The sequence below is a fragment of the Eutrigla gurnardus genome (assembly GCF_963514095.1).
Source record: "Eutrigla gurnardus genome assembly, chromosome: 2".
Taxonomy (NCBI): Eukaryota; Metazoa; Chordata; class Actinopteri; order Perciformes; family Triglidae; genus Eutrigla; species Eutrigla gurnardus.
Window position 1 is genome coordinate 16058526 of NC_139916.1, and position 27064 is coordinate 16085589.

Here is a 27064-nt window from a genome sequence, read left to right on the forward strand (position 1 = left end):
GGTGTCCTTGAGGCGTGTCTCTATTATTGCAAACCTAACTGACAGATCAAAGAGTGCCTTCAACGGGTTCCTGCTTATCAAGTTAAATGTCACACTGTTTTAAGAAAGTGAAAGCAACCAGTATGTTACATGAGTTCAGTGAAAAAGTACAAATCTAAAGTGAACAAATTAAGAGACAATTCTAACAAATCATCTAAACAATTGATATGCTAAAGTCAAAATGAACAGCTGTTCATATTGTAGATTGAAACACCAAAGAGGACTTGCTCAGCAGGAAACCGGTGGATTGCCTGGTCTGGGTAGGGAATGAGTCCTTAACCCAAGTGAAGGAGTTCAAGTACCCCGGGTCCTTATTCGCAAGTGAGGGGACAATGGAACGTGAGATTGGCCGGAGAATTGGAGCAGCGGGGGCAATATTGCATTCGCTGTACTGCACCGTTGTGACGAAAAGAGAGCTGAGCCGGAAGGCAAAGCTCTCGATCTACCGGTCAATCCTCGTTCCTACCCTCACCTATGGTCATGAGGGATGGGCCATGCATGACCAAAAGAACTAGATCACAGGTACAAACGGCCAAAATGAGTTTCCTCAGGAGGGTGGCTGGCGTCTCCCTTAGAGATAGGGTGAGAAGCTCAGTCATCCGTGAGCCCTACTGAAAAAAACAGCTTAGACCAGCTTAGGCTGGCACTACATTTTCTCAGTTTTACCAGCTAAAACCATGTAAACCCACCAGCTAAGACCAGCTAAAACCATCAACCAGCTTGTTAAACCAGCTAAAACCATCAAGCAGCCTAATCTGGTCTAAGTTGTTTTTTTTAGTAGGGAGGGACTCGGAGTAGAGCCGCTGTTCCTTTGCATCTAAAGGAGACAGCTGAGGTGGTTCGGGGATCTTGTAAGGATGCCCCCTGGGCGCGACCAGTTGGGAGGAGGCCATGGGGAAGACCCAGGACTAGGTGGAGAGATTATATCTCCACACTGGCCTGGGACCGCATCCGGATCCCCCAGTCAGAGTTAGCTGTTGTGGCCCGGGAAAGGGAAGTTTGGGGTCTCCTGCTAAAGCTGCTGCTACCGCGACCAGACACCGGATAAGTGGTTGAAGATGAGATGAGATGAGATGAGATGAGATGAGATGAAATGAAAGCCTTTTTTTTAAGTGAGATCAAATTTCTATAGCTCAATGCCATTAGCACAGTAATACTGACTATCGGGGGGAGGCACTCAGTTTGTTACAGTTTTAAAAGAGACCAAAACTGTAGTTATTATTTTGTTATTTTCATTCTTTCAAAGTTACCAAATTGCAGGAAACACTGTGCTAGTCTCGCAGATTGGTAAACCAAGCAGGAAATGAAAAAGTAGCACGGCACTGTTTTTACATTAAATCTCTGTGTGGAAATGACATTTACTGTTAGCAACAACATCAGCTTTTTCTTCCAACTATTATAACAATAATAAGAGACAATTCTTTTAACTGTAAGATTTATTTGATTTCATTTGCTGCAACATTCATGAGTCGTTTTGGTAGAAAGGCTTTTTTGAAATAAATCTGGTTTCAAAATGTTATCTTGGAGGCAAGGGAGTGAAAAACTAAACATGGAACCATTTGACAGATCATTAAAAAGAACAATCCTGTAGACAATCAGTTCCAAGCGTGACTGTAAACATGTAAAGTCACACAAATTATACATTCCTGAACATATCACTTCAGGGCTTTATTTCAGAGCAGTTTGTCAGTAAACTGCAGTACAAAAAGTATCTAAGATGACAAGTCAGAGTACAGATTTTCAAATGCTGCCCTTGCTTAGTTTGAACACTGTTTTTTTCCCTTTCTTATTTGTGTAACGCAATTTATTGAGCTGTCTCGTTGAAAAAGCTTAACAGTATTGCATAGCACCATGAATGTGTACAGATTAAGGTCTAATTCAAGGGTTTGTGATGGGGAAGAGGGACGGCTCTCCTTTTTAATAGACTCTCCTGCTACTGCTTGTTGAGACTGTGGACTTGGTTACGGTACCGCCATAACCACCAGACATGCTGCTGCCACCGAAGCCGAACCCACCGCCGGAGCTGGAGCTGGAGAATCCTGGAGCAGAAGAAAATTGACGATTTATCATTTATCCATCCATCAGTGAATTCTGGTGGTTCAGGTATGAATTATCATGAAGATGTATAAGATATGAAACTTACCACCACCACCTCCAGAGCTCTGCTGCACGTGGATGGTTGCACTAGCACCTCCGCTAGCCAGTCTAATGGTGAAATAATGAGGGGTCAGTGCTTAATTCAGAGTTGAAGCTAATGCAGCATCCATGAAACTACATTAAATATTCAAATTTATCCCACCTGCTCTCCTCTCCTTCCAGCAGTTTCCTGTAAGTGGCGATTTCGATGTCCAGGGCCAGCTTGACGTTCATCAGCTCCTGGTATTCACGCACCTGGCGGGCCATGTCCTGCTTGGCTCTCTGCAGAGCATCCTCCAGGTCCCTGATGCGGAGCCTGGCATCCTTCACTGCCAGCTCTCCACGCTCCTCAGCCTCTGCGATCTGAGCCTCAAGACTGGCCCTCTGTGGAAGATGTTGATGGTTTATTGACTGCAAATCCTCTTGAAGTGTGAATGAATACCTGTAAACAGTAGGTCTTGAAAAATACCTGTCCCTTGACGGCCTCAATCTCATTCTGAAGACGGGCGATCATGCGGTTCAGCTCAGAAATCTCAGTCTTGGTTGTGCGCAGGTCATCACCGTACTGTCCAGCAGAGCTCTGCATCTCCTCATACTATTGTGATAAATGCAACAAGATGCATCAAGAACATGATCCAGAAGGTTGGGAGAGGTTTTGCAAGTGTACATAAAAGACATTGGGATAGAAATCAACAATTCTGTTAACTCACCTTCTGTTTGTACCAGGTCTCTGCCTCAGTCTTGCTGCGGTTAGCAATGTCCTCATACTGAGCACGCACTTCAGCCACAATAGAATCCATGTCCAGGTTGCGGCTGTTGTCCATCTGCACGATGACGGAGGTGTCCTTGATCTGGCCTTGCAGCTCAAGAAGCTCCTACAGAACCAATGGTTGTTGACCAACAGTTACGTTTTTTTCGTTTATGGCTGATGTTTACAATCAGTGGAAGATCATCATCTTCAACTCAAACAGTATTGTAGTAAGTTGAATTGTTTGATATTAGAGATACATACAGCCTCATAGACGGCCCTGAGGAAGTTGATCTCATCCTGAAGAGCATCAGCTCTGGCTTCCAGCTCAACCTTGTTCATGTAGGCAGCATCGACATCCTGGAAAGACAAACATGTTGAAACAGAAAGAGTTACAATTTGTCAAATTGTATTCAACCCCAGGATAAAAAAAAATGTATGGCCTTCGTGATCAATCACCTTCTTCAGGAGCACAAACTCGTTCTCTGCAGCTGCACGTTTGTTGATTTCATCTTCATACCTTTTGGAACAGAAGACAATGCTTTAGTACATCTGCTCCATTTTTAACATATTCTCGCGATATAAAAGGCATAGTTGTAACTAGTGACAATGTCATGCAAGCTCTCACTTCCTCTTGAAGTCTTCAACCAGGCCCTGCATGTTCCTCAGCTCTCCCTCCAGCTTGACCTTCTCATTGCCCATTCCATCGAGCTGTCTGCGCAGGTTGGCAATGTAGGCCTCGAACATTCCCTCGATGTTGGAGCGGGTGGTGGTCTGGTCCTGCAGGAGGCTCCATTTGGTCTCCAGCATCTTGTTCTGCTGCTCAAGGAAACGCACCTGGGTAGACATGGAAGATTGTCAGTTGTCGGTTGAGAAGAATTATACTAGTGTATACTAGTATAATTGTGGTTTATACCTGCTGAAATCGACCTTTTGGTATAAATATATACATGGGAGCTTTCAGTACAGAAAGTGTCATCATTGTGCTATCAGATTTTGAAAAGGCCCGAGTCCTTTCTTTTGTAATATTTTGTCCAGAGTGCCAACTTGTTTAGAAAGTCTCACTCTTCATAAAGGTAATCTCCTTATCGAACTTTCATGCAAACATTAATACAGGCATTTTAGAATGAAAGACAAGTGAAAGTGGATTCACTTCTCTGCGCAACACATGCGCATCTTGTTACCCATAACAACCAGGTCATAGGTGAAATATGTAAACAGACTTTACACTTTGTGGACATAGTGCAGATCTGCCGTTCTCCACTGCAATAAAATCCCCTCCCATGTTTAGATAGTGGGCAGATATTTTGATAACCTTAAATTAATTTTTGGATGGACTTGCCAGTGTAAGATGGGGTCACAATCAGGGACAGACTTAAATATTTGTCAAAACTTTCTTAATCCCAGAGACTGTTACTCATTGATGCATACAACACAGAGACACGGCTGTCCTACTTAGTCAGCTTTCCATCTAGTGAGAAGAATGCTCTTATTATACAGTATTCAATTTTTACCTGTTTACTCCAGGTTGAAGGAGAAAAACAAGTAAATGTAGCCAAGAAGGCAGGTTGTCTGTACTGAGATAATGAGGCTAATACAGTTTACATGACACACAAGACAGTTACACAGAACAGAAACCAACCTTGTCAATGAAGGAGGCGAAGCGGTTGTTGAGGGTCTTGATCTGCTCTTTCTCCTGGGTGCGGACAACCTGGATGGATGGGTCAATTTCCAGATTCAGAGGGGCCAGCAGGCTCTGGTTGACTTGGACAGCGGTGATCATTGGAGGGACAAAACCACCTGCTTGGCTGGAAGCGAACCCGTAGCTACCAGAACCACCCATTGAAGACATACCAGAACCACCCATTGAAGACATACCAGAACCACCCATTGAAGACATACCAAAACTTCCACCAGCACCAGCTCCAGCACCAACACCATAGCTGGATCTTTTGACAGAGTAGCTGCTAGTTGGTGCAAAGGAGCTCCTGGTGCTGCTACCGCCTGAGACTGAATATGACTTCCTTGACATCATGTTTGCGGTGGTTAAGGTTTTCAACTCTTTGAGAAGAGGAGAACAGATGATGAGCAGTCTTCAAAAGGAGAGCCAAGTCCCTCTGAGTGTCTGACTCCACACTCTGCCTGCTTTTATGTCTGCGCCGAGCAAGGGGGAGTATCCTTTTCAGCCAGTGAAACCCGGACTCTCCCCTCCACCTCAGGCTACACGCCCCTGGCTGTGTATGACAAGAGTGGCCTGTAAAACAGGTATGGGGCTTTGTCAGAAGACGAGCTGTGACACGCCCTGCACCCTGACAGGCTAAAGGGGGGTAGAGTGACAGGCAAGACAGTGGAATGAAAATGTGATTATATAAGCAAGCTGCGTAGTTTTTTAGTGATCACAGGGCAGTGAAAGTGGTATTGGAGGTAAGGGATACACTCAAATAAACTGCAGAAAAGGTTGCAACTTAATCCTGGATTATTAAATTTCAAAACAAACAAACACCTTAACTGGTTCACTCAAGTAGTTTCATTGTAAACTATATTAGAGTATGTATAATCCTTATGATGCATTCAATGTTCAGTTCTACTTTTGTATGTTCGAGTTTCCTTGAAGTAAGGTTCTGGATGTACTTTTATCTAGTCTTAAACCATGTCCTATAGAGATAACATGTTTTATGTTTTTTTAAATCTTGGCATTGTTGGTACTTTTGCAGGGGTCATTTCCTTTCTTTCCCACTATATCCATCAGATTATCCTCTAAATCACAGACTAGGTTTATGTCCATGGAGTATGTTGGAGGAATTCATTTTAGGTGGTAAGTATCAAATTTGCAATAATAATAAAAAGGAACAAGAAAGCTTGTCTTTCTTGTTCCTTTTTGTGTCTTTGTGTCTTTGTTTGCTAGTTCTAGTGCATTTTAATGGTTGGATTGGATTAAATTATGATCTGATGTAAAAATTCCGTATCACCAAGAACACCCATATATTTATTTCATTTGGTCCGGAACATTGTCAGGTTGTTAACCCTGATGTTTTCAAATTAATCAAGATGAGTACACATAAAGTTATACAGACTGACAGAAAAGCAACTTGTTGACTGGACTGTTTTGGTGATAGTCATCCTGCATGATCAGGACCCACATGGGGAAGTCAAATTCCATTCAAATCTGTCGCAAAGATCACAAAGAAATAGTGAACTGAGAGCATGCAACAGACACTGCAGAAATGTGGAAAAACCAGCAGCAACAACAGCAAAGACGATCTTCAGGCCCACCCTGACAACCCCAGTTGGTCCCCTGGACACTCCCATTGAGGTGGTGTGCTATTGGGATCAGAAGTACTTCTGCCTCCTTTTCCTTGTGTTTCTTTGTCTTTCCCTTTCCCTGTGTCTCTTGAATATTTTCATTACAATCAATTAAACAATTCCAGGTACTTTCATTTATGCATGAGAAATGTGGGGCAAATGTGGTTTGTATACCTGAGTCAGGGGCAGACACTCCTGTTGAGTGGTGTGAATTTTTTTGCATTGTGCATCCACACTGGCTCGTGAGTTTTATTAACCAGCTACCTTGCTAGATGCCGACAAGGTTAATAAACTGCAAGTATAAGACATTTTTCTCGACAATTTCAAATATACTGAAACAAATGCGTGGCTATTTTCCATCAAGAATGACACACATTCGGCCAACTGATAAAGCAGCAGTTGGGTTTCAAACCCCCAGTCACCACTTCCCTGCCACCATGCTTATTACTCTTGTGTTTAACTATAAGAATTGTCAAAGAGGAAAGTTTTAAGCCTACTCTTAAATGTGTGAACGGTGCCTGCCTCCCGAACCAAAATCGGAAGATGTTCAACAGAAGAGGAGCTTGATGGCTGAAAGCAATAAGGAATTGCAATAATCCACCGTGAGGTAACAAATGCAAGGACTAGTTTTTCCCATATCTTTTTGAGAAAGGATGGGCCTGATTTTAGCAATGTTATGCAGGTGAAAGAAGGTTGTCTTGTAGTGTGTTAAATATGTGATTTAAAGGACAGGTGCTCATTAAATATAACTCTGGGGTTTCTTATGGTAGTGTTTGAGGCAATGGCAAGTTTTGGCCCACGTACAATAGCTTCCGTCTTATCTGAGTTTACAGTTTTTTACGATTCTATGACAATTTTTTCAAAAACGTTTAACAATTTTCCGAAACTCCTAACCCATTTAGCACAACATCAGTCTGTGTAAGCTATACAATTAACACATTTCTTGCTTTGACACAAAATGCATACAGTTTACACACATTTTAAATGCTTGAACTTCTTCTACACACAAGCTCAACCAAGACCAAAACACAGGGTTTTGTACTGACAAATTAACAAATACTTTAACACAGTTCGTCAGAACAGATAACATCATGTTCTACAATGACTAAAATAAAAGTGAACAGCTTATCATATTGTAGAATGAAACACAAAAATATACCCCCTGTATTGTTTTCCACTGCTACTGAGAAACAGCTGAATGAAGTTATGCAAATAGATCAATCAGAGCTGAATCCTATCTAGGAAACAGACTCAGGTGTCTAGGTTCTTTACAGTTTTTTACGATTTCTATGACAATTTTTTCATCATTTTCAAAAATGTTCCTAAACTCTTAACACATCCCTCTCTGTAAGCTATACAATGAACACATTTCTTGTTGCTTTGACACAAAATTTCGACAGCGTATTAGGGTCACTGTCGTAAAAAAACGGAGCCAAGAGAGGTGGGCAATATTCTGGGAAAAAAATATTTAAAATGAGCAAATTTGCTAGTTGTCTTCGAAATTGTCATCTAAAAATAGCAAATTTTATTATGATGTAACAACCGGCATTTATGCTAGCTAACTTCCCATGAATGTCACATTTATTTTTCTAATTAATCCATCCCAAAGTGTGACAATCCTTAGGGTGATGGCTGTTTATGGTTATTGTTGGTTAATTTTATATGGGCCAAATGTATTAGTGTTTATTGATCGGGTGATTGGGCTAAGATGCTAGCGGTAGTTTTCACTTGTTGTCATAGCAACGGCAAACATCCGGGTCAAGCAACGTGTTTACTTCCTCTATGACCCACCGCTAGCTTAGCCAAACTACCCGATCAACAAACACCCATAGGCCAGGCCGTAGCCAGCTATGAGGTCACCGAGGTCCGGACCTCGGTAAAACATTTCTGAGAAAAAAAAAAAGTGGGCCCCGAACAGCATATTAACACACCACCACCGGACAGCTTTTATTTTGAAACCACAGGAAGTTATCTATCGGCAGAAGTCGCGGGAAATTTACAGAAGAGATGACCACAGACAACACTGCGAGTTCACAGGTGAGTGACAGCTTTTAAATATTATGCTACAAGCAGAACAAGTTAAACCAATGATCGACGCGATCCAACAGTGTAAACTTGCAGTATTGATCCACTATTTTCGGTCTTAGTCGACACAGTAGGCTAAGTAGCCGAAAGTATGAGTAGCATTCGGATGGAGTCCGGCAGACAGCAGTCAGACCGGGTGACATTCAAGTAGACGAGAGAGCGACAGTAAAACTTGGGGGAGGTCGGCAAAATATATTGTGGACGGTCACGGGAACGCTAAACGTCCGACTCCCGAGATAAAACATTTTGCCGGCTGCCCTGGCGGTATCTCACCGCGAGTTGGTAACCATGGCAACAGAGGCTCATAGCGTAGCAAGTGTGTGTATGTGTGTGTAAACAATAAGATAATAAGTGATCATGATGAGAACAGTCTCTCTCTCATAGGCCATAGGCTTATAATGTAAGGCCTATGTATATAATCAATAAGGTCTAATCAACCTCTTTTGATTCCCCCTATAGAAGAAAAAAAAACAAATCAGTGACTGTCTGAAGAGTGAAAAATGTCAAAAAGAAAAAAAATTCAACAGATTACGTTGGATTCATTTGTTCAAAAGAAAAACAGGCCGTGTGAAAATGAGGACAGAGAAGGGGAGAATGAGCAGAGGAAACAGAAGGATAGAAAGCCTTCAACTCCAAAAGGTAATTCATGTTATACAGATTCTCTGTTGCAAATGTACTCGGGGTGATCATTTTAACTTATGTTTGTGTATTCTATGTCATTTCAGAGGGCCAATGCAGAGAGAGGAGCATGTGGAGGATGACTGACTGACACACACACACACACATACACACAGGCACACGCACACACACACACACACACAGACACTGCTAGCACAATAAAAACATTTTCTTTTTGCCAACAAGTGTATCAGTGTACTTTTTTTGTAGGTGACATTTTGGTATGGTTTGTGCAAAAACTGCTAAAAGGGGTGTCTTTCCTGGGACGGACCTCACTAATTTTGAAATCCTGGCTACGGCCCTGGCCATAGGATGACAATTTGGCCAATGTAAAATGAACCAACAATAACCATCAACAGCCATCACCCTAAGGACCTTAGCAAAGCAATGTCACACGTTGGGATGGATTAATTAGAAAGATAAATGCAACATTCATGGGAAGTTAGCTAGCATAAATGCAGGTTGTTAGCACGTTATCTTGTCGTACAAAATGCATACAGTTAACACACATTTTAAATGTTTGAACTTATTTTACACACAAGCTCAACCAAGACCAAAACAATGGATTTTTACTGCCAAATTTACGAATGCTTTACACAGTATGTCAGAACACAAATCATGTTCAACAACAGTGTAGACTGTTGTTGTGTTTTACATTGCACTTTCTGCTTTTTGCACTTTTAGATACCAACGCCATTTTGTACTTATTATTATACGTATTCTGCACAATAACAATAACGCTGAATCTAAACTTATTAACCCAATTCTTTTGTTGGAAGCCCAAGTACAAACCAGAGAACTCTTCAGTTCACAGATAGTATATAGTACAGATAGTATTTATTCAGGTCACAGGTAAAGTATGGCAGCGCTGGGCTTGGAAAGAATGAGCTCTTGTAGGATCTCATTTTCACATTTTATCTTCTCGGGCTGGGACTGCCCCGTAAAGAGGTTGGACTTGCACGCAACCAAGTCTCACTGTTCAGTTATCGCTGACATGAATTTACAGAAATGTAATATTAAATGTTAAATGTATGGGTGGTGTCCTTGAGGCATGTATCTATTATTGCAAACCTAACTGACATATCAAAGAGTGCCTTCAACGGGTTCCTGCTTATCAAGTTAAATGTCACACTGTTTTAAGAAAGTGAAAGCAACCAGTATGTTACATGAGTTCAGTGAAAAAGTACAAATCTAAAATGAACAAATTAAGAGACAATTCTAACAATTCATCTAAACAATTGATATGCTAAAGTCAAAGTGAACAGCTGTTCATATTGTAGATTGAAACACCAAAGAGGACTTTGCTCAGCAGGAAACCAGTGGATTTCCTGCTCTGGGTAGGGAATGAGTCCTTAACCCAAGTGGGACAATGGAACATGAGATAGGCCGGATAATTGGAGCAGTGGGGGCGATATTGCATTCGCAGTACCGCACCGTTGCTGACCTGAGCCAGAAGGCAAAGCTCTCGATCTACCGGACAATCCTCGTTCCTACCCTAACCTATGGTAATGAGGGATGGGACATGATCAAAAGAACTAGATCGCAGGTACAAACGGCCGGAATGAGTTTCCTCAGGCGGGTGGCCAGCGTCTGTGAGAAGCTCAGTCATCCATGAGGGACTCGGAGTAGAGCTGCTGCTCCTTTGCATCTAAAGGAGACAGCTGAGGTGGTTCAGGCATCTGGTAAGGATGCCCCCTGGGTGCGACCAGTTGGGAGGAGGCCATGTGGAAGACCCAGGACTAGGTGGAGAGATTATATCTCCACACTGGCCTGGGACCGCATCGGGATCCCCCAGTCAGAGTTAGCTGTTGTGGCCTAGGAAAGGGAAGTTTGGGGTCTCCTGCTAAAGCTGCTGCCCCCGTGACCCGACACCGGATAAGCGGTTGAAGATGAGATGAGATGAGATGAAATAAATGCCCTCTATCTAAGAGAAATCAAATTTCAATAGCTCAATGCCATTAGCACAGTAATACTGACACTCAGAGACCAAAACTGTAGTTATTATTTTGTTATTTTCATTCTTTCAAAGTTACCAAATTGCAGTAAGTGTCTCGCAGATTGTTAAACCAAGCAGGAAGTGAGAAAAGTAGCACTGTTTTTACATTAAATCTCTGTGTGGAAATGACATTTACTGTTATTAAAAACATCAGCTGTTTCAAGAAGAGACAATTCTTTTAACTGTCAGATTTATTTGATTTCATTTGCTGCAACATTCATGAGTCGTTTTGGTAGAAAGGCTTTTTTTAAATAAATCTGGTTTCAACTTAGTGTTATCTTGGAGGCAAAGGAGTGAAAAACTAAACACGGAACCATTTGACAGATCATTAAAAAGAACAATCCAGTAGACAATCAGTTCCAAGCGTAACTGTAAACATGTAAAGTCACACAAATTATACATCTTTTTAATTTGATCTGATCTGGTCAGTGACTTGCTCCCCTTATCAAATCACTCAAATGCTTGGATCATTTGTCTTCCTGCACATATCACTCCAGGACTTTATTTCAGAGCAGTTTGTCAGTGCACTGCAGTACAAAAAGTATCTAAGATGACAAGACAGAGTACAGATTTTCAAATGCTGCCCTTGCTTAGTTTGAACACTGTTTTTTTCCCTTTCTTATTTGTGTAACGCAATTTATTGAGCTGTCTCGTTGAAAATGGTTAACAGTATTGCATAGCACCATGGATGGGTACAGATTAAGGTCCAATTCAAGGGTTTGTGATGGGGAAGAGGGACGGCTCTCCTTTTTAATAGACTCTCCTGCTACTGCTTGTTGAGACTGTGGACTTGGTTACGGTACCGCCATAACCACCAGACATGCTGCTGCCACCGAAGCCGAACCCACCGCCGGAGCTGGAGCTGGAGAATCCTGGAGCAGAAGAAAATTGACGATTTATCATTTATCCATCCATCAGTGAGTTCTGGTGGTTCAGGTATGAATTATCATGATGTATAAGATATGAAACTTACCACCACCACCACCTCCAGAGCTCTGCTGCACGTGGATGGTTGCACTAGCACCTCCGCTAGCCAGTCTAATGGTGAAATAATGAGGGGTCAGTGCTTAATTCAGAGTTGAAGCTAATGCAGCATCCATGAAACTATATTAAATATTCAAGTTTATCCCACCTGCTCTCCTCTCCTTCCAGCAGTTTCCTGTAAGTGGCGATTTCGATGTCCAGGGCCAGCTTGACGTTCATCAGCTCCTGGTATTCACGCACCTGGCGGGCCATGTCCTGCTTGGCTCTCTGCAGAGCATCCTCCAGGTCCCTGATGCGGAGCCTGGCATCCTTCACTGCCAGCTCTCCACGCTCCTCAGCCTCTGCGATCTGAGCCTCAAGACTGGCCCTCTGTGGAAGATGTTGTTGATGGTTTAGTGACTGCAAATCCTCTTGAAGTGTGAATGAATGCCTGTAAACAGTAGGTCTTGAACAATACCTGTCCCTTGACGGCCTCAATCTCATTCTGAAGACGGGCGATCATGCGGTTCAGCTCAGAAATCTCAGTCTTGGTTGTCCGCAGGTCATCACCGTACTGTCCAGCAGAGCTCTGCATCTCCTCATACTATTGTGACAAATGCAACAAGGTGCATCAAGAACATGATCCAGAAGGTTGGGAGAGGTTTTGCAAGTGTACATAAAAGACATTGAGATAGAAATCAACAATTCTGTTAACTCACCTTCTGTTTGTACCAGGTCTCTGCCTCAGTCTTGCTGCGGTTAGCAATGTCCTCATACTGAGCACGCACTTCAGCCACAATAGAATCCATGTCCAGGTTGCGGCTGTTGTCCATCTGCACGATGACGGAGGTGTCCTTGATCTGGCCTTGCAGCTCAAGAAGCTCCTACAGAACCAATGGTTGTTGAACAACATGTTAAGTCTTTTTCGTTTATGGCTGATGTTTACAATGAGTGGAAGATCATCATCTTCAACTCAAACAGTATTGTAGTAAGTTGAATTGTTCTATATTAGCGATACATACAGCCTCATAGACGGCCCTGAGGAAGTTGATCTCATCCTGAAGAGCATCAGCTTTGGCTTCCAGCTCAACCTTGTTCATGTAGGCAGCATCGACATCCTGGAAAGACAAACATGTTGAAACAGAATAATTGTTATATTATAATAATTTTTATAATTTGTCAAATTGTATTCAACCCCAGGATAAAAAAATAAATAATGGCCTTCGTGATCAATCACCTTCTTCAGGAGCACAAACTCGTTCTCTGCAGCTGCACGTTTGTTGATTTCATCTTCGTACCTTTTGGAACAGAAGACAATGCTTTAGTACATCTGCTCCATTTTTTATAATGTTCTCGTGATATAAAAGGCATAGTTGAAATTAGTGACAATGTCATGCAAGCTCTCACTTCCTCTTGAAGTCCTCAACCAGGCCCTGCATGTTCCTCAGCTCTCCATCCAGCTTGACCTTCTCATTGCCCATTCCATCGAGCTGTCTGCGCAGGTTGGCAATGTAGGCCTCGAACATGCCCTCGATGTTTGAGCGGGTGGTGGTCTGGTCCTGCAGGAGGCTCCATTTGGTCTCCAGCATCTTGTTCTGCTGCTCAAGGAAACGTACCTGTGGATGCACAAAACCGGGAGTAATTGTCAGTAATTGACATTTCAAAATGTTTAAAACACTTTTATTTTTAACGTATCACTTCTAGTGGGAGCAATCATTGCACAAAGTATTTGTAATTGTGGTGTCAGGTTTTAAAAGGCCTCACCTTAATCTACATGACTGCATATATAGCTATATCCTCATTGCCACACCCTAGTTTTGACAACCGTAACTCATGACAACCTGCTTGCTGTTCATGCAATTATATTGCTAAAAGGTGTAAAAGGGATCAGCCTTTTCATTTTCACAGAATATAAATCTTCAGTTGATCATAAAATGTATATAGTATGTTGTTTCCAGAGATCTCTGGTGCTTTTGGCTTCATGTGTTTCACATATTGTTTCTCTTCTTTGCATATGAGTCATTCTGCATGCTCCTTTGAGCTATGAAGGCCACACAGTCACTCCAGCTATATAAAAAAAAACTAGGTGTGGCAGATAAAGAGGACAAAGGAGTGCAGTATCATGGATCGGTGCTTTGTTTTGTGAGTTTTTGTCTGAGTGCCAACTTAGAATGTTTAGAGTGTCTTTAACACCGACGTGGGATTTTATCCTAAAAGTGAAATTAGATTTACTGCTCTGTACATTGCATTCTTGTGGCCCGTAACAACCAGGTGATAGGTGCAATGTGCAAATAACAGACTTTAGACTTTGTGGACATAGTGCAGATAAATCCCTATTTTCTCTGCCGTTCTCCCAGGTATGTTACTGCAATAAAATCCCCACCCATGTGTAGATAGTGAAGATATTCTGCCACACACTCAGACAGGCCTACAGACCAACTATTACCTAAGGTAGATTTGGGATTTACAAAGTTTCCAATGTAAGCTTTTTATCTAGAGAGCAGAATGCTCTTACTACTAACTAACGTTTTTCATTACAGGTCAAAGGAGAAAAACAAGGATGATTCACTTTTGACAGCTGCTAGAAGTATATGTAGCCCAGACCGCGAATGCAGGTTGTCTGTACTGAGATAATGAGGCTAATAATAATAATAATGAGATGAGATAATACAGTTTACATGACACTCAAGACAGTTACACAGAACAGAAACCAACCTTGTCAATGAAGGAGGCGAAGCGGTTGTTGAGGGTCTTGATCTGCTCTTTCTCCTGGGTGCGGACAACCTGGATGGATGGGTCAATTTCCAGATTCAGAGGGGCCAGCAGGCTCTGGTTGACTTGGACAGCGGTGATCATTGGAGGGACAAAACCGCCTGCTTGGCTGGAAGCGAACCCGTAGCTACCAGAACCACCCATTGAAGACATACCAGAACCACCCATTGAAGACATACCAAAACTTCCACCAGCACCAGCTCCAGCACCAACACCATAGCTGGATCTTTTGACAGAGTAGCTGCTATTTGGTGCAAAGGAGCTCCTGGTGCTTCTAGCACCTGAGACTGAATATGACTTCCTTGACATCATGTTTGCGGTGGTAAAGGTTTTCAACTCTTTGAGAAGAGGAGAACAGATGATGAGCAGTCTTCAAAAGGAGAGCCAAGTCCCTCTGAGTGTCTGACTGCACACTCTGCCTGCTTTTATGTCTGCGCTGAGCAAGGGGGAGTATCCTTTTCAGCCACTGAAACCTGGACTCTCACATTTGCTGCCCAGCCTCCCCTCCACCTCAGGCAACACGCCTCTGGCTGTGTATGACAAGAGTGGCCTGTAAAACAGGTAGGGAGGGATTGTCGGAAGATAAGCTGTGACACACCCTGCACAGGCTTTAAGGGGAATATAGAGACAGGTAAAGAAGTGGAATGAAAATGTGATTATGTAAGCAAAAAAGTGACAGTGTCTAATCCCTGTAGCCTGCTATACGACTATGGAGGCTGGTAGGAAGGGACTATGAATGAGTTAGGTGTGAATGACTTCCCTTACTTTTCAATGACCAAACAAATGTCTATACTCTAGTTACTAGTTACTTATACTAGTTTAGTATAGCTGAAAAATCAATCTTCAAGATCTTCAAAATAAGTCCTTTGTCCTCAAAACTGGTTCATGAAATTGCATCAACTTCAAATGTTTTCAAGTTACCAAATATGGAAAAGTTTCCCAGTACTTTTTTTTACTAGTATTTCTATGTTACACAGTTTGACCTTGTTACTTTAAGTAGTTTAATGGTGGTTCCATCTGAACCAGCTACAACCTTAAAATGCTGGTTACATGTTAATGCATAAATAATAATCCAGACATGAACATTTTTAATGTCACTTCCACAATTTTTATGGATGAATACACACAAAGGACTAAATTAACAGTGTAAAGTTGTATTAAAAATTAACCAATTGAGTAGTGAATAGTTATGTCTCATTAGATTCTTGCTTGAACAGACAGCACATCAATGTCCTTTATTCCTGCCTGAAAGTTGGCACGGAAATTACAAACTTCACAATATAATACATATTATTTTGTTTTCGTTGATTTCGTTTTCTGTGGAAAAAACAATCTTGTTGATGAATCAATTGAGTTTTTATTTTCTCACTTGACGCCTTTCACTACACCGAGTATACTTGGACACTCACTTGTCGTACTTCACTTGTTGCCTCTGCACCTTTGGTGAAGGTGAGGCCCGCATTCTTTTCCATTCTTCCCAAACTTTTCACATGCACATGCCTTTAATTTCTACCATGGTGTGGAACTTTACTCTAAAGCTCAAATCTCTGCTGGCCGACAGCAATTTGGAGAAAATGCATGGGCTAGTTTTACTGCTGACTTACATTGAAGGGATGCCCAAAATCAATAACCACCCATGCACACACATACATATACCTGTAATTCTAACACTGCTTCCTCATGCTGTGCCAGACTTTAACACCAGTACTCGATGCACATATTTGACTGCAATGTGTTGCCAATAAATCACAATCACATAATAGTGATGGGCATGCAGGGTGAGGCCCTAACTCCTGGCCCAAAGAGCCTCATTTTTGAGTAGTTCAATAAACATGGATTGAGAGAAAATCTTGTTGCTGATGCAACTAGAAGGAAAGGTTGACAGGCATCACAACTGTAATGAGTTTTGTCATGATTGTCACATTTTGGGAACTCAAGCCTAATCAAGTCTGGATTGATGAGAAAATGATGTTCTTCATACGTTTATGAACCTTGAGTAACAAACTAAAATGTGGCCTTGTGTGTCAGTAGGTGGGGAGGGTCAGGGTAAATAGTTCTTGCAGTCTGGAGCAATGCTGACATCCATCTGTTAATGTGTTGTCTCTTATGGGAACGTTAATTGTCTGAAAGTATTTGGTAAGCATGTAAAAAGAACAAATTCGCAAGAAACACAAGAAAAGAAAAATATTACTTATGTGAAACACATCAAAGTATGTCCACCAATAACTTGTGAATATTGTTATGAAAAAGAAGAAACGCTGCAGATCAAATTGTAACTTTTACGTATGGTTTCCTAAATGACACAGCATATCCTTTCTTTCACTACCTCCTTTTACAAAAAATATGTATCAAAATTTACTCCACCGATCATTTCTATCTACTTTTCAGTTCAATCTTCTTGTTACTTTATTGATATTAGTGGAAAGTAAAAGTCTTCAAGCCCACTGAAAGTGTCAATACCTCCACTTTCTACGACCACACAGCTGGTGTCCTCATAACAGAATTGCTCTGTGAAGTCACAAAATCATTTTATGTCAACTGGAAATTCAGTAAAATTTTATTACAACTGGAGGCCGACAATAATACCGTCAAATTATTATTATAATTATTATTATCAAGTATGTGGCAACTCTTCACATCAAAGGAGCAGCAAGGATTTGGTGTTTTGATAAAATGCTTTGTGGTATAATGTCTTATCTCAACTCAACAAACAAAGCTAAATGACTTGGTGTAACCTACTTAGACATTCTTTTTGACTCAAGGCAGTGTATGTAGATTGGGTGTGGTCCCTTTATGGTGTGGTTCAGGTGTAGTTTGGCAGGCCATGCTTTATGCTAAGTGTGAGTAAAGCAATGTTCAGCCTGTGAATGTCTGTATAGAAATGTCTGTACTATATGAAGTCTGCCATGTATTGTGACACCTGACATTCTTTACCTCTTAATGTCACAGTACAGATATAATTGTAGGATTAAGTTAAAGTTAAGGTCTTGAGTTAATTTTTAAAGTCGGGTCTGATCAAAGGTCAAAGAGGTGCAGTCAGCCCCTTCATGTCACATTCCTGTAACATTATAAAGATGTACATTTGTGTTGTGGGAGTCTGGTATGTACTGTTCACAACAAAATGCATTTTTAGGGGGTGCAAATGAGGTAACTGAGGCTTTTGTCATGCTTGTCACATACATATTTCTGTGTATTACCAAAAGGTATTTACACATACATACACAAACAAACAGACACACACACACACACACACACACACACACACACACACACACACACACACTGTAATTACTGTCATCCTTTTCTATTACTACATAACAGAATACAAATCTGCAGGATGGTGGAAATGCAACCACTTTTCTATTACTAATAAAAGTAAGCATTGTATATTGCAACATCTACACATGTATCTAAACATACTGGGAAGTTTTTAGGAAAGAAGTGTACTTAATATTCGTTCATTCTTTCATTCATCTTTATTGACAGACTCGTATTCTTTGCATTTTTATTGAAAATTTAAACACAGGGTTCTCGAGAAAGAATGTGTGTCATAAATGAAATGACAGTGAAGCATTCTTTTATGGTTGGCAATTTCTTCACACCCAAAGGCCACTGACAATGAATTCCACTTGTCAAATTTTAAATGGCTTCCTGTTTCTGGCTTCGGGCACTGGGCTCTCAACTTCCCTCTGGTGTTTTGACAGCTTTGCCTCTGGATGCTGAAACCAGCTGAACAGCTCCAGTCTCCCATGTCTCAAGGGAATTTACTTTTCTTTCTTCTTCTTTTTTTTAAATTCAGTTGTTTAGTTAACACACTTGACATAAAACATAATCCGTAGTTGTGAGTGCAGCAGTTCGGTAACACCTGTTGTCCAGTGGTCATTATCCACAGATATTTCCATTGCTCATTAATATACTGCAACTTCTGGCGCTGCGTACTTCTAACCACAAGTGCAGAACTGTATCAGTTTGAATATCCTGAGAACACAGCTTTTGCAAATCTTCTTGTTGATCCAGTCACCTTCATATCTGATGTGCATTGTCTTCGGGTGGAGCACAGACGCACGGGTTGTGAAAGTTTGAAAAGTCTCTGCATACTTCACGGGGCAGTGACTCTCGCCTGTAAAGGATTTGTTCAATCATGCTTTTTTAGTATTATTTTCATAATTATTGTGCTAACAGCAACTTATTTTACATTAAGGCTTGAACGATTGGGTGTTAAAACATAATTTTCAGAATTAATTTACCTCTAAATATTACTTATGAATAATAAACTATTTCCTGTAATTAAAAGAAAACTTAAAGAATGAAAATCTGGATTATTAATGCATATACATTACATATACATTTTCTTTCGATGCCACATAATAGCACACCTTATCTATTTATCAAGCTAACAATTGACCATATGAATGATAATCAACAAACACAAAAGAGAATGTCTGAAGCCTTTGGACACACAGCCACACCCCTGTGTGCTTGTTTTGGCATTCAAGGTTGTGAGCGTGGTCATCATGAGGGAGTGTTGTTGGAGTGGATTTTAATCTGAGCCTCACATTTTCACCACCTGCACACAGGTACACACCCTTACAACACAGCGGACCGCAAGTCATGCATGGAAATATCTTTTGGAGGCCAAGTGAAGAGAATGTGGTTAACCTGCAACAACAGTGAAAACTCTAGGTAACAATGAGCATGTCATGAAATATCCTCAAAGATTGTCTGGTTGATATGCTCAGCTACATTGCAGAGTCCTGAGTCTTTGCTGAGTTTAAACAGGGTTTAAAGTCATCAGTTTATTGGCATGCTAACACATTTCCAAACAAATCCACACTGTTTGCTTGACAGTCACCATGAGAGACATCTCTTTATATTTCTGGACTTTAACACCTATCTTATAGCCCACAAACACTGCCTCGCTGTCAGGCATGGGAACTGGCACAAAAAGCATGACTCGTTCTCTGTCCGACAGCGAAGATCATGCATGTCTGGCCAAATAAAATCCTAGCAACAGAATCAACTTGCTTGTCTGAGTTACCACTTGACAACACCTGCTCTGAGGTGAAGTCATAGTATGACTGTCATACACAGTGTATCTGGTTGTAGACTGTTTTTCTGGTATCCTGTTCTCTTGTTTAAACAGTTGTGCTACATTGAGATTAATGTCATCAATAATATGATGGATAAAGGAATAATCAGTTTCCCTAATTTGTCAGTGTTTAGTTGTGTTACTGGCGTGGCAGCTATGTATGGTGATGTTGGTCTACAATATATTTGTCCGGACTGAAATGTCCTTGAATATTAGATATTTTTTCCGTTTTTTACAGTTTCTCCTTGGCGTGAAGGTTTATTGCGTTTTACTGAAAACACCTGTTGCTTATTCATATCATATTTAGTTTGCAATGAACACCGCATTGAACATGACGTCATTGTGCATGCTTGTAGCTTGTGGGCCATTTGTCTTGGCAAGTATTAAAGCTTTACCGCCTGCATTGACTCATCAAGGACACAAAAACCTACATTCCTTGGAAGATCGGTGGTTCACCATTCAGTTCACTTTAACATCCAGACCACCTGTTAGCCACACCACTCCTCCAATGTGAGACCGCCCAAGCCAAAAGATCCAGACTTTACTATGGTAAGAGTCTGTGTCAGCATGAGACATCCAATGCGAGCGTCATATGATCACCACCATGGATGACATCATCCATGAGCGGAACGGAGGTAGAGTTTTCTCCAAGCGCTACCTACAGCTGTATGTCATGAGCTAGAGCTACACCCCAACAGCAGGTGTGATGTCCCACACACCTAGGCCTGAGGCGTTACAAGTGCCTGAACTTTGGGATATTGTCTGCAGCAGACATGTTCCAGAACGCGATCTGTCAGATACTACAGAGGATCAAAGGTTTAAAAAACGCTTAGCAATATCATCATCTATGGCAAAACACAGGCTGACCATGCCAACAGTCTTACAGCTGTGTCCCAGAGACTGAAAGAGAGAGTTCTCACACTCAACTTTAACAAGTTGAAGCTTGAATTCTTTGGATTCATCTTATCAGCCAGTGGAATCTCAGCTGACACCAAAAAGTTCCACAAGTCCCAACTGCAGTCAGGAGCCTACTTGGCAGGGCCGACTATTGTTCTCATTTCATTAAAGACTTTTCTTACATTTCAGCTCCACTGCGTGAGCTGATTATGGAAAGGCACACTGTTCTTTCGGCCTGGGCATCGTTCTCTATCAAAACAAAGGAGGGGAGAGGCGCACCATAATGCCAAGCCATGCAATCTCAGACCAGGCGACTCTGTGCTTAACCAACAGCCCAGGCACAACAAACTGACCACGCCCTACAGTATCAAACCATGGATACATACATTCTGTGTCAAAGGTCAAAGGCGCAATGGTCACAGCAACTAAAGATGGGCATTCCATTACAAGGAACTCATCTTTCTTCAAAAGAAATGCCAAGGTATCCATCCAGAAGCAGTCGCCCATAATACCTTGAAGAACATGAGAAGAATGGTAAAGGCCCATGGAATGGAGCGAAGCCTGCAAGCTAGTTCAGGCAGACAACTCGAGCTGCACTTTCATACTCATGTGACATGCCTCATACTCCAATAATCTTCTCCCTTTACATCCTCCCTATTTGGCGGTCTATTTGAGCTACGATATTTCCCCTTTTCAGCTGTCAGTGCCTCTGCATGGGAAGATACTCATGACTCATCATCACTTCTCATCATCTCTATGTAATCATATCGGGAACAATGAGACGGAGCCGAGACGCCAAACACTAACTATGTTCCACTGCGAAAATAAATCTTTTAAATGTGAGATGACCGAACTACCAATGCTGCCAAACGACGTTCAAGTCTGTATGTATGTCATTGACTGGAGTGCATTAACTAAACTATCACTTATGGAATAGAAGTTGTCCACTTATTCTCTCACACACAAGAGACTAGCACAGCTGTCATTACAAAACAGAGACAACTTGTCCAAGCAGGTCTGTTCTGCCTATAGTGAACACCCTCCCAATCACTCAGAAGTTCAGCAGCATTATCACTGGCCTCAAAGTGATTTAAGACATCATACCGAAGAAGTCATGCACTTATCTTTGCATCAATCACCTGTTTCAGTGGAAATTTTAATTGGAAATGTAAGAATATACTGCCATATGTTCTTTACATAGTAAATCCTATAGAATCTGCCTCAAGCCATAAAAGGGTGTGGCGACTCAGTAGATGCTCAGTCAACACCCACATAGGTTGAAGGCCCCTATAGGCTGCAACACATGATGTGTGTTGCAAAGGGACCTCCGATTCATAAGAGAGTTATAGACATGGCTTGATGATTTGTGGCCACTGACGTCGGAATCGTTAGCATTTACATTTTCTCTGGAACATGTTGTCAAAGTACAAAGGGTTTTATCTAAAGTTTTTATTTTTGGTGTTTGCATTCATGCAGTGATGTTTAGGATAAAGCAGATGAAATGGTAAACCATCCCAACATCCTATGAGTATAAAGAGAAAATAACTGATGAATCTCTTTGTTATCATCTTTGTTATCAAACTATATTATGTTCCTACGATTCACTAGAAGCATAGTCATATTTTGTTATTGCTCCTGCAGTGCCTAGCAACCACGGTCTTGTCATTACAAGCGTATTATCTCAACAACTCCCTTTATCGTGGCGTGTTTGTGTGTGTGTGTGTGTGTGTGTGTGTGTGTGTGTGTGTGTGTGTGTGTGTGTGTGTGTGTGTGTGTGTGTGTGTGTGTGTGTGTGTGTGTGTGTGTGGTGTGTGGTGTGTGGTGTGTCAGTGTGCCAGTGTGTAAAAACAAGGTTTCTTATCCGCAGTTGTAGTTCTGCCACTCGTGAAGTAGAGAACAGCAGACTACCTGGCACATACCTGCATACTTGCAAGTCTGAACAGGTGAAAGAAAAGTGAGAATGTGTTAAATGACCACACCCTTTCAGACTCTGGAGCGCCACTTTTGATAGTAGGAAATTATTAACTTGTACTCATAAAACACTCTGCCAACAGGAAGCCAGAACTTTTCCCCTGGCAAACGTATGAGTCAAGTTGCAATAATGCAACACTTGATTCAAACTGCATTAAGCTTGTCAAAGAAGGTCAAGTATAATTTTAATTAATATATTATATAATTTTAAAGGATAGGTTAATTGATGACTCTGAATGTCCCGTAGGTGTGAATGGTTGTCTGTCTCTACATGTCAGCCCTGTGATAGACTGGCTTCCTGTCCAGGGTGAACCCTGCCTTCGCCCAATGTCAGCTGGGATCGGCTCCAGCCCCCCGCGACCCTGAATACAGGATAAGTGGTAGAAAATGGATGGATGGATATAATTTTAAAATGAAAAAAAATAAACCAGCACATATCGTTGGATCAAAGATGTGTGTCGCCCCTCTCTCTTACTTGGTCTGTGTTGCTGATTTCCGCGCAGACACTGGAGGTAAGAGGGTCATCACTAAAGTGGCAACACATTGAAAACCCCTCTTGGAGCTTAGTTCTCTGTTTCTGCACCGCATTGCACCGCAACACTTTTCCACACACCAATGCTGCCTCACATTCTTTGAATGTTATGTGTGAGAGACGCATACAAAGATTGGGAGTGTTTGAGCACACCCACAAACATTTCTCTCAGTCAGCCATCCGTGCCTAAGTTTGCAGGAAAGCTCCACACCTCCGGTATCTCACTATGGGTGTTTTGCAAGCAGATCACAATGTGAAGCAAGCACACCTTTTATGTATGTTCAGCCTAAAACATACGAGTTACTGCAAGTTACCCAATGATGATGCCTGAGCTGCATCCCCTCGGTCACACCACATCAACACATAGCTTTTGGTGACAGTGTTTTTCTGTGCACATAAAATTAAACTAAAATATCGGAGGAACAGATTTGACATTTTAAGCATCAATCGGTAAATATGGAGAAATGATTGGCAACCAAAAAAACATAATAAAGAATGAGTACTATACACCCAATACAACAAAAACAAACGTGTACTTCTTTCAGAATAGATCAATAGTAATACATTTGATTTATGGGCACCTTTCAGGACACTCAAGGACCTTGAATGTAGAAATAAAAGAATAAAAACAGATGCACAACTGTAAGTCAGGAAGGAAAACACATGAGCAGCTTTATCTTTTATAGTGAATGATTTGGACAGAACAAACAGGGTTATGCAACCATTCCTCTGTGCTGTTATCATAAAATGACTGTTGATCTAACAATTTGTGATTGGCACGCTGTTGAGTTGAGATCTTAAGCAGGGGCGGGGGGAGGGGGGGTGATTCCAAGGGTCCAGCACTTAAAGGGGCCCCCCAACTAGGCTGATGGGTGGGGATGCAATATAGTATTCTTCCATAGGGGCCAAAACCTCTCTCGGCGCCGCTGATCCTAAGTAACTCTGGAAACATCTCCTGAGGTTGGATACCATCTACCATTTAAAGCTACACACCCAGATGCCACCCCTGGGTTAGGGCAGCTTAAGTCTATCGGATCATAACTCAGATAGTTAGAAACAGACGAGTTGGTCCAGCTGTCAGGTGCTTCAGAGTTATGCAGTAATTTAACCCAAAGCCACCGTGTCTTTCAAGAGACGCCCCGCAGGGCCTGAACTACCTGTCAATTGTTGACAGTTAAACCAGCTCTAACTTCTCTGACAGGTCATGGAAACCAACCAAGACATGTTTGGGATGGTTGAGAGGGGTGCAGCAGTGAAGGTGTGAATAGGATACTGCTATGGTTTTACCTTTTAGACATTTTTGCTCAAATAGCTTTACTAACCATCATGTATCTGCCATGGCCGAAATAATGTGCATAACTGCATGAGCATCCTGTCACCTATAGATTAAATACAGTGCACAGTGCGGACAGCACATGGCAGTCATCAGCAACTTGTATTACTACTCCTATGATGGAATACATGGCCCCAGGTTTTGTGTTTGTCAACTCGTTTGTAATTATTTAATTGTACACAAATTACGTGGACGTGCAAGTCCAGGCATGCAGCTGAAGTTGCATTGCTGCATTCACATCTGACTTTATCCGATGCACTGTTACGAACTTTTGGTTTTTACAATGCCCAGCTCTGCTTTGCTGTTTTCACATATTCATATGCTACTAATACATTCGACACGTGATTTAGTAGCAGGGCCTTACTTTATTGGGTACTTCAGTGTTGCAAATACTTGAAACTGATGGATGACAAGATACTTGCCATTTTGGACAATGCGATCTAAAATAATATATTTCTATGCAACCAAAAGTAATACAAATTCTGTTTTATGTTTATTATTGAGGTCATAGTGGGTGGTATTCTACTCGAGTGTGTTATATTGAAGGTTTATAATGTTTTTGCCCTCTTCAATATCTAAATTGACCTGGAAAATGACATGATATAATTTGAAAGTTTATGCATTTCTGAATTTGTTTTATTTGTTTTTCAAAGACATTTTTCATTATTTTAGATTAACTTTAACTCTCAAATGGTACTATATTGTGAATTCATCTTTGTGAAGAGATTTTAATTGATCTAATCAATATTACACATTTGCTGGTATATCACAGGTGGAACCAGATAATTGTCCACCTTATTCTGTACTGACTTCTTCAGAAAGCAACAGCTGTTGTTGTTGTTGTTGTTGTTGGATGCTTTGATTTCACAAGAAAAGAGACACACCTCAACCAGGCATCCAGAAAGCTCAATACTATGCCTTACTCCAGATTTCGATCCTTTATCTGTCAGCAGCCTCCACCCGGAGCCTGCAGAGGAATGTAGACCTGTCAGTCGAGCTGAGAGAACATCTTCTTCTTTTTTCATGGTTTAAAACACTTATCAGTCTTGTAGATTTATTTTCTGATATCAAGTCTTGTAGAGACAAATCCTGGATGAGACAAACTGACATGATGATTTAATGTTTTATTGTAATGGGATGATTACACCTGACAGTTTACACAACTACATCGTGAAACCCTGGAATGGCATCAAACATAAATAGTTTTTATAAGAACTTAGTCATCATGTTTCTTTAAGGCACTTTGGGAAGTGAATCACAACCACTTTCCCATAGATTCTCATTGTGCAATCCAAGTCAGTTTGCGTCTGTAATCATATGTGTGTTGTTGGCTGGGTCCGGTAGCGGTAGCTGCTATGACATTCATTTAAAATAGTAACCGCTTTGAAAATAATGCTAAAAAAAAGGGCTAAAGTATACAGTTTGTAGATTGAATTATAAACTGGTTCTGGTAATGATAACATATAAAGAACGAAGGGCTTAACTTGAAGTGCCGTGTGATTTGCCTGCAGGCAGTTGGATGAAGAAGAAACACCTTGATTTTCTTTTCTTACTGAGGTGTGAACATGTGTACTCTGGATACTTACACACTATACAGAGGCCTATTGTACATGACATATCCGAAAGGTAAAACTGGAACCTGGGACTGCACAAAATGCTGTTAACCGCAGGTTGGGCCTGGGAATGTGGGCTGCTCAGTCAATCACTGTAGCCTCGCCCCATACCTTCTGTTGAATCTGTGTTGTTTCAGTGTATTTGTTAGAACGTATATTGATTCCCTACTCGCCACTCTGACAAAGGTTTTATTCACAAGTGTAGATTGAGAAAGGGTGCGACAGCAAAGAGCTTTTGACAGGTTTAGTACAACACAGAGGCCGGCAGCATGAAGGATTCTACCTGCTCCAACAAGAACCGTGCACATAAATTCAGCAGCACTGCAGAAAGAAGGCTCCGTGTCATCCGTGGAATCGTAGTAGAGCAGCACAACTGTTATGTAATGAATACCTGTTGAAAATGACTTCAGTGAATGAATTACTGCATTTCAATGAATGAAATTAGATTCTGGAGGCGGCAAGGGGTTTGCATGTAACCAGCAGACCTACTCCAGAACCCCCAGCAGCTGCAGCAGCATAGATAGGTCTGCATTGCAGAAGCTGTCAGAACAGATTCCTCTGCAGGGCAAACAATCAGACCAGCCGCCTCAAGACCCTCAAGGTTCAAGCCTTAATGACATGGTTAGATAACTCAAAGTAAGCAATAGTGCATTTCACAGGGTAAGGCAGAATTTATCACAGGGCTTACACTTTGCACCAAACTATGCATTTTTAGAGAGCATCACAAACATGCATACTGCTTACACATAGTAGTGTTTTTCGAATTATGTTTACTTTTGATATCTATTACCATTTATTACCACCTTTAAGGCAAGATATATGGTTAATTTGCTTTCTGGCAGAGAATTAAATGGGGAGATCCCACTAACAGGGGAATTTAGGACAGACTCTGTCCGAAGATAACAACGT

The 27064-nt window shown here is 41.4% G+C and overlaps 2 protein-coding genes and 1 long non-coding RNA gene across 4 annotated transcripts; 1 reads left to right on the plus strand and 2 right to left on the minus strand.

The window, feature by feature from the left end:
* Nucleotides 1-1765: 1765 nt before the first annotated feature.
* On the minus strand, nucleotides 1766-4973 carry LOC311027892 (keratin, type II cytoskeletal 8-like). Its single transcript, XM_084032105.1, has 9 exons — nucleotides 4566-4973; nucleotides 3552-3760; nucleotides 3383-3443; nucleotides 3188-3283; nucleotides 2886-3050; nucleotides 2645-2770; nucleotides 2339-2559; nucleotides 2186-2244; nucleotides 1766-2078 (listed from the first exon to the last, which is right to left on the minus strand). Exons 1-9 carry the CDS (start codon nucleotides 4956-4958, stop codon nucleotides 1957-1959), a joined length of 1452 nt encoding a protein of 483 aa, XP_083888231.1. The 5' UTR covers nucleotides 4959-4973; the 3' UTR covers nucleotides 1766-1956.
* A 1316-nt stretch (nucleotides 4974-6289) lies between these two features.
* Nucleotides 6290-11338, plus strand: LOC311028002. Its single transcript, XR_014598672.1, has 2 exons — nucleotides 6290-7718; nucleotides 10439-11338. It is a non-coding gene; the product is annotated as an uncharacterized lncRNA (long non-coding RNA).
* On the minus strand, nucleotides 11159-15108 carry LOC311027895 (keratin, type II cytoskeletal 8-like). 2 transcript variants are annotated; one of them, XM_084032111.1, is made up of 9 exons: nucleotides 14664-15108; nucleotides 13356-13564; nucleotides 13186-13246; nucleotides 12971-13066; nucleotides 12668-12832; nucleotides 12427-12552; nucleotides 12118-12338; nucleotides 11965-12023; nucleotides 11159-11857 (listed from the first exon to the last, which is right to left on the minus strand). In XM_084032111.1, the coding sequence occupies exons 1-9, from the start codon at nucleotides 15030-15032 to the stop codon at nucleotides 11736-11738; spliced, it is 1428 nt and encodes a 475-aa protein (XP_083888237.1). In that variant the 5' UTR covers nucleotides 15033-15108; the 3' UTR covers nucleotides 11159-11735. The 2 variants fall into 2 exon arrangements, with proteins under 2 accessions (XP_083888237.1, XP_083888236.1); XM_084032110.1 differs by having other exon boundaries at nucleotides 11159-11858; nucleotides 11957-12023.
* Nucleotides 15109-27064: the final 11956 nt, after the last annotated feature.

Coding starts and splice junctions, on each gene's coding strand:
- LOC311027892 (XM_084032105.1), bottom strand. CDS start 4,958: ATGATGTCAAGGAAGTCATATTCAGTCTCAGGCGGTAGCAGCACCAGG. Junction 3,444..3,551: donor GTTGAAGACTTCAAGAGGAA/GTGAGAGCTTGC, acceptor CTGTTCCAAAAG/GTATGAAGATGAAATCAACA. Junction 3,284..3,382: donor AGTTTGTGCTCCTGAAGAAG/GTGATTGATCAC, acceptor TTGTCTTTCCAG/GATGTCGATGCTGCCTACAT.
- LOC311027895 (XM_084032110.1), bottom strand. CDS start 15,032: ATGATGTCAAGGAAGTCATATTCAGTCTCAGGTGCTAGAAGCACCAGG. Junction 12,339..12,426: donor TTGAGGCCGTCAAGGGACAG/GTATTGTTCAAG, acceptor CATCTTCCACAG/AGGGCCAGTCTTGAGGCTCA. Junction 11,859..11,956: donor CTGGAGGTGGTGGTGGTGGT/AAGTTTCATATC, acceptor TCTTCTGCTCCA/GGATTCTCCAGCTCCAGCTC.